The 12,023-nt window shown below is 33.1% G+C and overlaps 1 protein-coding gene across 1 annotated transcript; it reads left to right on the top strand.

Annotated features, from left to right (window-relative positions):
- Positions 1 to 9,085: 9,085 nt before the first annotated feature.
- Positions 9,086 to 11,750, top strand: LOC123217938. The gene is made up of 2 exons (XM_044639031.1): positions 9,086 to 9,877; positions 11,543 to 11,750. The coding sequence occupies exon 1, from the start codon at positions 9,155 to 9,157 to the stop codon at positions 9,869 to 9,871; it is 717 nt and encodes a 238-aa protein (XP_044494966.1). The 5' UTR covers positions 9,086 to 9,154; the 3' UTR covers positions 9,872 to 9,877; positions 11,543 to 11,750.
- Positions 11,751 to 12,023: the final 273 nt, after the last annotated feature.

The raw sequence follows: 12,023 nt of genomic DNA, 5'->3' as shown, positions 1-12,023 counted from the left end.
CTGCACATCAAAAATATCTAGAATGTGAAAAAGCGAAAATAAAATTTGAAAATTATGCATCAAAAACCCTAAATTTAGACAAAATATCAATTTGCCCCTTAACATTTTCTCACTCTCCCACAAGTCCTAAATGTTTAGAAATATCAATTTGTCCCCTTTTCAATTTCTCTCTCTCCTACTAGTCCTAAATGTTTAAAAATGCGTAATTCCCCCCGGATATCACTATTTAAAAAATCAGCTTTCCCCTCTTCTCCGTGCTCCATCGTGGGACACTATTCTAAAACTTACAAATTTCCCCCTTCCCTTGGGGTTCCTTGTAGACCCGTTGGTGTAACTACTGTTTAGAAAATTGCATTTGTCTATTTCCCTGTGTCATTGATTCAACCTGGGAGATATTTCTCAAACCTGGGATTCCTCAAGTTTGCGAATATCCCTCGAGGTGAAATTTTGACTTTAAAATAAATCAATTTTTTGACCAAAATCGTAGTTTCCAATTTTAGCAACAAACAATGTACACCTACTTAAATATAATAGTCCTAAACTAATTCATCCAAAACAACAAGAATCAAGCCACAAAATCAATTTTTTAAATTCGGAAACCCTAAACTAAAAATGTCCTAAATCTTACTTTAATATATCAAATCTAACTATAAAGATGATTCAAACAAGATAAAGGATGATTTACTAACATTTTTTGTCATTTTCATCATTGAAAAACATAAAAAATTTTGTCCAAAAGTCAAAAAATCTGTCACTAATGGAAGAACTATGAAAGACCCGTGGAAATTTGATTTTGTGCACAGTTGAGTAGGGTTAAGCGGGTAAAATATGGGTGAGGATATGAATATTTTTACATTTATATATAAAGGCATTTTAGTCATTACAAATAAAAAGGGTATTTTTGCTTAAGTCTAAAAAATGGAACAATTTCACTTAAACTTATGATGTTTAAGGTAATTAATTTAATATCTCTGATAATAATATATTATTGTACATTCTTAACTTAAATTCGGGTAATGGCGGTAGATCTTATTTTGTTGTAATAAAATTAGTGGTCTTTAGACACAGTCATTAATGTTATTTGATATGAACTTTGTAATGTGTAAAAAACATATGCATTATAATTTATTATTCATGATGGACCAATATAAAATATAATACAGTACAATATAAATAGATAGCCTAGTTTAAACCCGAATTTGCTTTTGCATCAATACTCACATCCCATCATCAAGTAAAATTAAGAGGCCTTTTTTATATTTTTTTGGCAAGTAGGTTCCAGAAATGAAAAATAATTAACCATATAATTTTATGTTGTTATGGATTCAGACATGCTTCTGCAAATATCTAATAAAATCCATGTACTGTAGCTAAATTGCATGTGATTTTTGTGACCCATCAAGGGCTTTAATTTGATACATTATTTGTTTGATTCTGCTAAGGATTGAGTGAATAATTAACAATTCAATTTTCAGATTTTTAATAAAATTCGCAAATCATGTTTCTTGTTTTCAATTCTTAAAATTGATTGAAAATTGATGAATGTTTATACAATTTTTTATCACCAATTGAAGCACACGATTTCAAGTCTTATGTAATATAAGTTAAGATAATAGATCTCAAATTTTGAATAGATTCCAGTGTGTTTCAATTGTGTGACATGAATACGGATCAAATAAATTAGAAAAAAGAAAAACAACACAAAATTTTTAATATAATTCGATCTGATGATAAAAAATATTACATTCACAATGTAGTAATTAACTAATACGTATTTTAAACATAATATAATGAACTATCTCTAATGTTTATTTTCTTATATTTTGATAATCATATATAGTTTCACTACTATTGTGATATCTTCTCTTTGATAACCCACATACTTATAAGACTAGTTAGGAAAAATTACATTCAAATTTGAATAACCTAAGATTCTTGGTCCTAATAAGATTTTATTCTTGGATATCAAATAGGAAATAGTTAAAGTGCCATTGTTGGTTAGTGCTTGGTCATTGGTCTTAGTGACTTGGACTCACGTAAAGATATGTCTCATATAAATTTTTTGTAGGCTTGAAAAAATTTTGTAGACTTCAACTTGTACGAGCCTAAAATGAGCTCAAGTTAAGCAAACTCAAGTTTAGAATTCAATATTTTCGAGCTTAAGCTCAAGTGTTTGACTCATTAAGCTCGTGAGTTTAAATAGTTTGATACAAAATAATATTATTTTGATTAATATGTGTTAAAATGATATCATTTTTGTTAAGGTAGGTATCTTAGAGCTAATCAAATTTGATATTTATAGATATAATCTTATACTAATCATTAATAAAATGATTGATTGTTATTCAATTTATATGTTGATTATTTATATGATTGTACGAATAATATGCCCTTATAATAGTAGAACTATGATAAGCTGATCAGATGACTAATTATAAGAAACCTATGTAGGCATTAAATTACCATTCTAAAAATGTTTGTAATCTTGATATTGCAATGAATAAAGACATATGTAATGATGATTGAATTATCATAGTGTTGAGTGACCTCACCAAAAGTCACGATAGGTTTCACCTGTCAAAGTTATTATAGACAGCTTGGTGCAACACATGGGTACATATTGTAAATGTATTCATCGGACTGACCTGACTAAAGGATATCCATATCGATGGTTACTTTAGTATTTATGAAATAAATTCTCTTAATACCGCGGGTGCATATGATTTTTCGACTTGAAGTCGTCAAACCATCTCGTGTGAGAATCAACATGGTTTGATGTTATCTAACATGCTGTTGTAATTGGGGTAACTATAGAGGTAGTAATTGATCATATCATGAGATACATGAAGACTATGACTTTTTGGATAAAAGGATCTGTCACTTCTGAACATAAGAAAAACTATCTCACGTGAAAATACTAAATGACATCTATGACAACTTGAATTTATGGCCACAGTGGGATGAGATTGTAGCCTAATCCATATTAGTTAATGATGTAAATCAGTTCATATTGAGGAACTACTGAGACCGACACCTTTCTATGTCTCAACCTCGAAAGATATTGATTGACAAAAGGATTGATGTAACATCCCTCACTAGAAAGTACTACCCACCGAAGGAGAAATGTTACGAATTAATATCCGAAATGTCTATTTTTTTTTTAAATACTTTAAAATGAGCGCATCACTAAAAGTGTTTAGAAATTATTCTAAAAAAATTAAAAATCTGGAAGTGAACAAAAGATGTATATACTCATATAAAAACTCATTTTGGAAGCATATGAAAACATGGAGTAATCCTATACAACTGTACAATCATCTCAAAAAGGTCAAAAGTCAACTAGAACATGCGACTGTATGCATGTAATATAAACTAGAGATAACCTGCTCCAGTCGGGTCTATCTTGGCTGACTTGACCTTGCCTCGCAGCTACCATGATCACCTGTACCTACAATCATGAAAAAAAAGGAAGTGAGACATAAGAACATTCAGTAAGGGGAAAAAATTAAGTAAACTATCTAATTTCCTATTCTAACTCCCTCTCGGGACTCAACCCCACATCATAACCTCTATAAGAAATTGAGGGGATAATCTGGTTCATTCTTTACTATTTGGGTCATACTTTGTCCCATCTGATGTCTAGTTGATACTTTCTGGAAGCTGACTATAGGGATTTGGCATCTTTCTAAGCTCAAGCTCTCTTTCTTTCTCTCACTACACCATTTTGAATCTGAATTGAGCTCTACTACGAGCATACTCTACTGCGAGCAGACCCTACTAGGGGTCTATGTTTTACTACGGATGTGTCCTACTGCGGACGTGCCGTACTACGGGTAGTAGTGTAAAGTACCCCCTCATAGTTCATAGCATGCATGCATGCCTTATATCTTACTAATCTTGCTTCCATCTAAATCTATTCATAAACTCACTAGACCATACTCTTGGGACGACCCCTAAATCTTGGGCCCCAAATTCTTTTTTTGCTTTTCTTTATCTCTCATTTCTTTCCTTTCCTTTCCTTTATTTCTTTCTTTCTTCCTTTCCTTTTTCTCCTTTTCTTTCTTTCCCAAAAACTGTGAAAATATTGTTCACAAAATTGTTCATTTGGTAGGGCAACCTTCTTTTTCATATAATTTAACAGCCCAAACAACCTCTAATTCATACAAACTATATATCTTTGAAAAGATGATTCAAAGAGCTTTCCAACAAGCTAAAATAGCACTCATAATTCATTAGATAAGGCAGCCAAAACGTGAGATAAAATCAGTGGCAAAAACTGTCTTCATTGTTTATTTAGTAAACCAGTCCTTTTGGTTCATACAATATTTAACAGTCCAAATGATCTCTAATTCATACAAGCTATATATCATTGGAAAGAGGATTCAAAGAGATTTCCAACAAGCTATAACAGCACTTATGATTCATCAGATAAGACAGCTAAAACGTGAGATGAAGTCAATGGAAAAAAACTACCTTCACTGTTTATTTGGTAAGACAGTTGTTTTGTTCAAGCAATTTAACCATCCATACAGTCTCTAATTCATACAAGATATATATGATTGAAACGAGGATTCAAAGAGCTTTCCAACAAGCTATAATAGCACCCATGATTCATCAGATAAGATAGTCAAAACGTGGGATGAAATTAATGGTAAAACTATAAATATTAACCAACTCTCTGCCAACAACAAAATCACACACATAGATATCCCAAATGGCAAAACAACATTCCTCAACTTCAAAATTATCATTTATAACATAGATCCAAGGAACCAAAAGCCTAAAACATGTAACATATCAAGGATGACACCCCTTACCTTATTTCAAGCAAATCTTGGCAAGTTGGCTTTCTCTTCCTTGTCTTGCTTCCTTATCACCAAAATCATCTTAAATCAACACCAAAACACACTAACATATTCATATAACATGTATCAGATATATATATAGTCATATGTAAAGGGAAAGGAAGGAGATCTTTTTGTTTCCAAGGCTTCCAAAGTACTTCTTTGTTTCCTTTTCTTATTTTGTCTTCCAAAACCCCTTCAATTCCTTCCTTTATCTTCACAAAACAAAGGAAAATAGCATGAGAAATAGTGGCTGCTAGAATGGACGGGAAGATGATGGAAAAGCCTTGAAGCTTCCTTCATTTTTTTTGTCTTTTCTCTCTTTATATACATCTTTATCTCTTTCTCTTTATCTCTTTTTCTTTTTCTTTTTCTTTTTCTCCTTGTATTATATATATATATATATATATATATATATATATATATATATATATATATATATATATATATATATATATATATATATATATATATAAACACACCCATACATATATATATTTAAAATGGAAAATATCTCAAAATAGGGTCAAAAGACATAATTACCCCTGAAATATACCTGAGGATATTACAATTGAATTGTATATAACTGTGTTGTTGTAAAAGCTTAAGAGATGTCTATTGACACTGTCTCCTCCAAGTGACCATGATGCTTTGCTAGAAGTCAATCTTGGTCTGTGTCTAAATTCAATATGAATCTAAACACTATTAATTCAATAGAAAGCTTATAGGTTACATGCATATAGAGGTTGATTTGAATCCAAAGGCGGGGATTATTTGGTGATAACCTTGGTATTTAGGGGAAGAGAGAAATCATTAAAAATCTGGGTTTGCACATTCAGATTGAAGAACCTAGTTGACCATTCTTTGACCAAAGTACACTTGGTGTGCATGGTATCGGCTGGCACTATAGAAAACAAAAAGCATGTCACGATTGGATAGAAGATTGTCCAATTATGCAAAACTTAAAGACATGTTAGGAGGCACATTTGTGATGCCACCCGTGCATGTATGTGTTGAAGGTGTCGGACTTGATTGAAATTCTTGCCATTCCCAAATGCTTGCACATATATGAAGCGTACGTTAAAATAAACAAATAACATGCAAAATTAAAAAGACAGAAAACCTTAGCTACGAGTTTTCTATTTTTCTCTCATTCTCCCGTGAACACACAATTTCAGTCAAAAAGCCCTAATAGCCTCTTCACCTGGATTGCCTTTCTCATGTTCGTACTCTACGTGGATACCAAGGCACCACCTCTAGAGGGTTGGATAACGTTCAATCTTAAACCACGTGAAAATTTGGAGAAGCCATCAAAGGAGGTATAAATTCTAAAACACTATAAAGTGTTTTACATGTTCATGCACATATGTCTAAAATGGGTATCCTAGTTAGGGTTTTAAGATTGTTCGATTTGAAAAATTTTTAAATTTTGTTGCATTATTGGATATCAACGCCTTGAAAACCCAATAGTTTTAGTAATGAGTTGAGCTCAAAGCTCAATTCGAGTTGAACTTGACTTCGACTCTTTTGAAACAACCGAACTCGACAAGCTTGAGCTTGACGTGACTTGAATCCAACCTTAACTATAAAAATTTTATACCTTAAAAAGTTGTTGACATGTGAGATTATCACATCGTTTGGATAGATATGTGCAAGTTAGCATTATAATTACTCTATACATCTTGAGTTGTGTAACCATCTTATCATTCCATTTCCCTAAAGAATGTGACTGGTTATGCATTATTTGCATTTCAGGATGGTTGACATGTTTTGAGGGTATGAATGGTTAGGATGAGTTCTCCTTTGCTCCTTTGTTTGGGCTATAAAAAAATAGGGAAAGTGACCTAGACTACTCACATTTGCGTGAACTTTTCTTTTCTTATCAGTCCAATAAGTCTTCATACATCTAAAGTTTTCTTGTTAGATTGGAGGAGTATCATAGTGATCTGCAAGACAATAAGTTACTTTACTCCAAAAGTCTATGGTACATTGAATCTGACATGTTTTACATTCTTAACATAGGTGAGAGTTAATGTTTACTTTCAATTGTAGTGGAAAAAGGAAGTTTGGAGTCCAAGTGGATTGGAGATGGAAGATGAATTTCACTCTAGCTTTTCATATCAATGGACAATTATTATGCCACAATAATTAATTTTTAAATTTATTTGGGATGAAACAAAAATGGAAAGGAAAAGGAAAAAGGGAAAAAATATAATTTTTAAAATTTTAAAGAAAAATATTTTATTCTAATTTTAAAAATAATATAAGCATTTTCAAATGAAAAAAATACGAAATTTCATTTTCTATTTATATTTAGAGCTCAATATTTGAAATTAAGAAAAAGAATAAATTATAACAGGGCTCTTTTTAACTTTTTTATTTTTATCTACCTAGTACCCACGCTCTCCTTTTTCATTTTTTGAAATGGCTAAAAGACTTATTCTCACTCAAGATTTAGTGTAAATTTAAACTCATATATGTTAACTTTCAAAAATCTAAATATTTATTCGTTTGTTAAATTTTATTGTTATTGTCAGAAGTTAAATCATCATTTACAAATTTTTTTAAACTCACATTTTAGGGTTATCCTTAAGTTTTTTAAATTTTTATTTCTACCTCTATACTCATTTTTAGGTTTAAAAATTGACTCCTCCCCTAAGTGTAAGGTTTCAAAATTATATCTTTTTGCAATGTGTGGCCACCCCAGATTTTTTAAAAAATTTTAGTTGTATCCCAATCTTTTGTTCTCCTTCTCTCTAGCGATGATTCGCTGCTATCGACCATCGGTCTCTCCCTCCCACCTTACCGGTCACTCTCCCTTTCCTCTCCACTTGTCTTTGTTAGAGATTGAGACAAAGGGTCTTCGTTTTTGTCTTTGTAGGAGATGAAGACGAAGGGTCTTCATTTTAATCTCCGACAAAGACAGTCGAACAAGAAAAGGAGAGCAACTAGCAAAGCGGGAAAGAGAATCTGATGATTGATGTCGACGAATCGTCGTCAAATAGAGGGAGAATGAAAGATCAGGGTGTAATTGAAATTTTTTAAAAATTGGGGGGTAGTTAATATAACAAAAAGATAGAGTTTTGCAAACTAGACTTAGTTAGAAAAAATTAGTTTTTAAACCTAAAAAATATGAATTTATGGGATAAAAATAAATATTTGAAGACTTAGAAATAATTTTAAAATATGAGTTTAAATAAAATTTTTAAATAATGATTTTATTTATAATATTAATAATAAAATTTAGGCCAAAGGACTATTTCCCACCCAAACTATGTTGAATTCTCAAAGTTTCCCCCGTTAATTATGAAAATATCATTTATTCACCTATGAACAGTTAAAATTAACGGTAGTAAAGGTAAAATCATTATTTTATATTTAATATTAAAAATAAACTTAAATATAATTTCATTCCCTCCCTAAATTTAAAAAACTAACTTTTCTCCCCTAAGCCAAGTTTGAAAAGATCACATTTCCCCCCCTAGGGTTTAGTTTCCAAACCCTTTCACTTTCTCCGGGGCCATCGCCAACCATCTCTCTCTCCTGACGGTTTCTCTTCCATCGATGGCCCGCCTCAACTCCACTCTAACCCATTCGATGCTGAGAGACATCGTCTGGGAAAATAAATCATCTTCCCAGACGAAGACGAGGCGACTCGTCGTCCTCTAAAAAGACGAGTCATCTTCATTTGGGAAGACAAGACGAGATCGATTGATCTCATCTTCATTGTTTGGGAAAATGATTTCTCTTCCAAAACGACGTCTCTCGACGTCAGATGGGTTAGAGTGGAGTTGAGGTGGGCCGTTGGTGGAAGAGAAACCGTCGGGAGGGAGAGACGTCCTGCGATGGCATCGAAGAAAGTGAACGAGTTTTGAAACTAAACCCTAGGGGGGGAATGCGATCTTTTCAAACTTAGCTTAGGGAAAAAATGTTAGTTTTTAAACTTTTAGGGGGGAAAATGAGATTAAATTTTCAGAGGTTAGGGTTCCGTTAAATTTAACCGGCCATGGGTGGGTAAATAGTATTTCTATAGTTAATGGGGGGAATTTTGAGAATTCAGTATAGTTTAGGTGGGAAATAGTCCTTTGGCCTAAAATTTAATAAATAGGTTGATATTTAAATTTTCTAAAGTTAGTGGGTTGACACAAACCATGGGTGGGAAAAGGCCTTGGCCTTTTGAAATTTATGAAATAATTCTATTTATTTTTTGTTTCGAAATTTGTTATGCGGCCTTAAAACCCTAAGCCGAGTCCACCAAATTAAAACCCCCACTATTCCCTTTGAAATTTCACTGTCTTTCTCTCTGCATAATGTTCAGATTGACCAAATCAAACTCTCTTCAGAGCCTTTCTCACCAATTTACTCAAAAATGCTATGCAAGTGGAACCCCAAAAGGGAAAGCCAAATTGAAAGCTGGGGTGCAATTGAAACGCAACAAAATCTCAACCAAGAAAGGCTCATCAGCAGCCGCAAAACCGTATGTGCCTGATGAGAAGCAAAAATTATACGAACAATGCCTCAATGCCCCAACACCCGTACGGTATCTCACCCCAAAAGAGCGTAAACGAGAGATTGAGCGGGAAAAATTGGGTCTTGTGAGCAAAGATAGACTGCGAGAAATTGAGATTTTGAAGAAAGGGGGAAAAGCGTCTATGGGTATTAGTGATGAGCCCATGATAATGGGAACTCCGGGATTGGACTTGATTTCACTTGGGTTGGTTGATGCTGAGAAAATTCCGAAGTATGAGTTGACGGTTGAGGATGGGCGACGGTTGGCCAAGGAATATAGTCGGGTTTTGATGAGGAGGCATCGGGCTAGGCAGGCTGCGGAATCGACCCTTTTGAGGTTGAAGAAGGAGGCAATTGAGGCGTTGCCTGAAGGGTTGAAGGAGGCGGCTTTGGTGCCAGATTTGACGCCGTTTCCGGTGAATAGGTTTATGGCTACGCTCACGCCACCTATCGAAGGGTACTTGGAGAAGGTTAGAGAAGCTACAAGGAGAAGCTCTGGGAGTGAGAAGCTCAGATGATTCGTGGTAAGATGTGCATCCAGTGATTTTATGGACATGATTTTGATTTCTAGTGGTTTACAACATAGTTGGCAACTATAAGGCCCAATGCCAATTTCAATTTAGTTAACACAAATCAAGCACTCTGGATTTGTATGGAAGCTTAAGATCTTGATCTTTTAATTTATTGAAACAAATTCGATTTCTAGTTGTAGATAAATATAGCACTTGAATCACAGAATGTCACGTTAGTAACATTTAATGTTGGTAACAGATTTTCTTTTTACACATTTAAATTATAGTGTCTAAGCTTTTAAGCTAGTTTGCTTCTGTGCAATTTGAGTTTTTTTATTATTTAGTTAATAACACAAGGAAACAATAACATAGCCATAGCCCAGATGATTTGGAGAGTATATCTATCTGATTTGTTTTTTAGTTGAAGATATTTTGATTTGCTTTTGTTATTTTGGATTATTTTTATATTCAGGTAGTGGCTCATATACTTCACTTAAGTTTGTAATCTACTTTTTTCAGCACATTGTCATCTGTATGCCTGACTAGGATGTTGTTTGAACTGAAAAAGCTGTCCTAATGGGACCAAATGAGATAATTGGTGTATAAGAGTTTTTCATGCATTTTTTTTTGGCTGTTAGATTAGATAGCATTGTTTGTTGCAATCTCCATTTTGATTTGTTTGCATTTGCTAGGTATGGTTTCAGACTTCTTGATTAAAGTTTCACAGTGAAGTAGTCTCATGATTGTATTATGCTTCATTTTTACTTCAATAAATCCTTCTACAGAGATCTTTTAGATGATTAGGAAGTCTTCTCATTGAATGTCCAGTGATAACTTGTAGGTTGTAATTAATCTAGGTTAATGGATTTTCCTATGTGCCATTTAAGAATTGTGATGATGCCATTGCAGCAGTGACTTATAGATTTTTTATCCATATGTCCTAGCAAGTTCACCTTTTAGAGAAAGTAAAGTGCAGCTGAAGAAATTAGGGGTATTTCTGGACCTGTTGATAATTATGTGAAAAATTTTCTGGCTTTGAGTTTGTTCTGCAGCATGATTTTGAACAGTCTTCTTTTCTCAGGGGCAATCGATACTAGCTTGAAATAAATTGGTTAAAGGAGTTTTTGTCTAGGAAAATGCTGATAACTGAAGAAAGAAGAGCAAATTTATTGTATTTTAGTTTTCAGCATCTAACATAAGACCAGCTGTTCAGTAGTTAGTCACTATAGAATAAGGAGAGAGGGAACTGTGATCAGTGAGCCAAGGCTTAATTTTAAATTAAAAGAAAAGAGAAGATACAATCAGGCACAAATTATGCTAATGTCCTTTACAATGTCACATTCTGGTAATGTAGATTACTGAAACTGGTGGCAGTTAGAGCTTTTACTTGGTATTTCATGTTGATAGATATGATCACATAATGGTAGTCTCTGTTTTTGAATGACTGATACATGAAATTTGGTGTCTTTCTGAACTTGATTGAGTTTCTGGGGTAATTTAATTTTTTAATTTGCATTATATTTTCAGAAACAGTTATGTATCTGACTACCAAAATCTTGCTGTATAAAGTGCTTAATTTGTGGTGTTTATCTGTTTGAAGCTAAAATCACTCTAAAATGTGAAGAATTTTAATATTCAACCACAAAAAATGCTAATGTTGTATCTCTTCTGGTGCAGATGGAGCTGTGCTTTGAAAGAAAGAGAACTGAAATTGTAAGATGAATGGTGTTTACTATTATTGCAATACTATTATTTGTGGTTTCAAGAAAGAATTTATTACCTAGGCAGAAGTGCAATAATTGTTGAAATTCTAAAAGTTTTTTTATTCTTGGTAGTGTACAACTTCTAATTTGGTTGAATTTTGTTATTAGTAGTACTTTTTCTACTCCTCTATTGACATTTGCTAGACTAGTGAAATATTAACAGGCACATCTAAATCCATATTGAAGTAGTCTAATCAATCTCAGAGCTTTGACTGAAATGGAGTTTCCAAATTGTTTGGCTGCTTACACTCCCCTGTCAAAAGACGTGCTCTGGTCCTTATGTGTCACTTCATGGAAGTAGAATTCATATTCTCCCAATTGATGCTAATTTTACAAAAAATTTAATGAGTTGTAGCTCCCCAGCCATCAAGGAAGGAAATAGTGAAAGAGAAAGG

The sequence above is a fragment of the Mangifera indica genome, chromosome 6, assembly GCF_011075055.1.
Source record: "Mangifera indica cultivar Alphonso chromosome 6, CATAS_Mindica_2.1, whole genome shotgun sequence".
NCBI lineage: Eukaryota > Viridiplantae > Streptophyta > Magnoliopsida > Sapindales > Anacardiaceae > Mangifera > Mangifera indica.
This window is presented reverse-complemented; position numbering and strand designations above follow the sequence as displayed.

Bases quoted from the DNA above. Each gene is read 5' to 3' on its own strand.
- LOC123217938 (XM_044639031.1), top strand. From the start codon at position 9,155: ATGTTCAGATTGACCAAATCAAACTCTCTTCAGAGCCTTTCTCACCAA.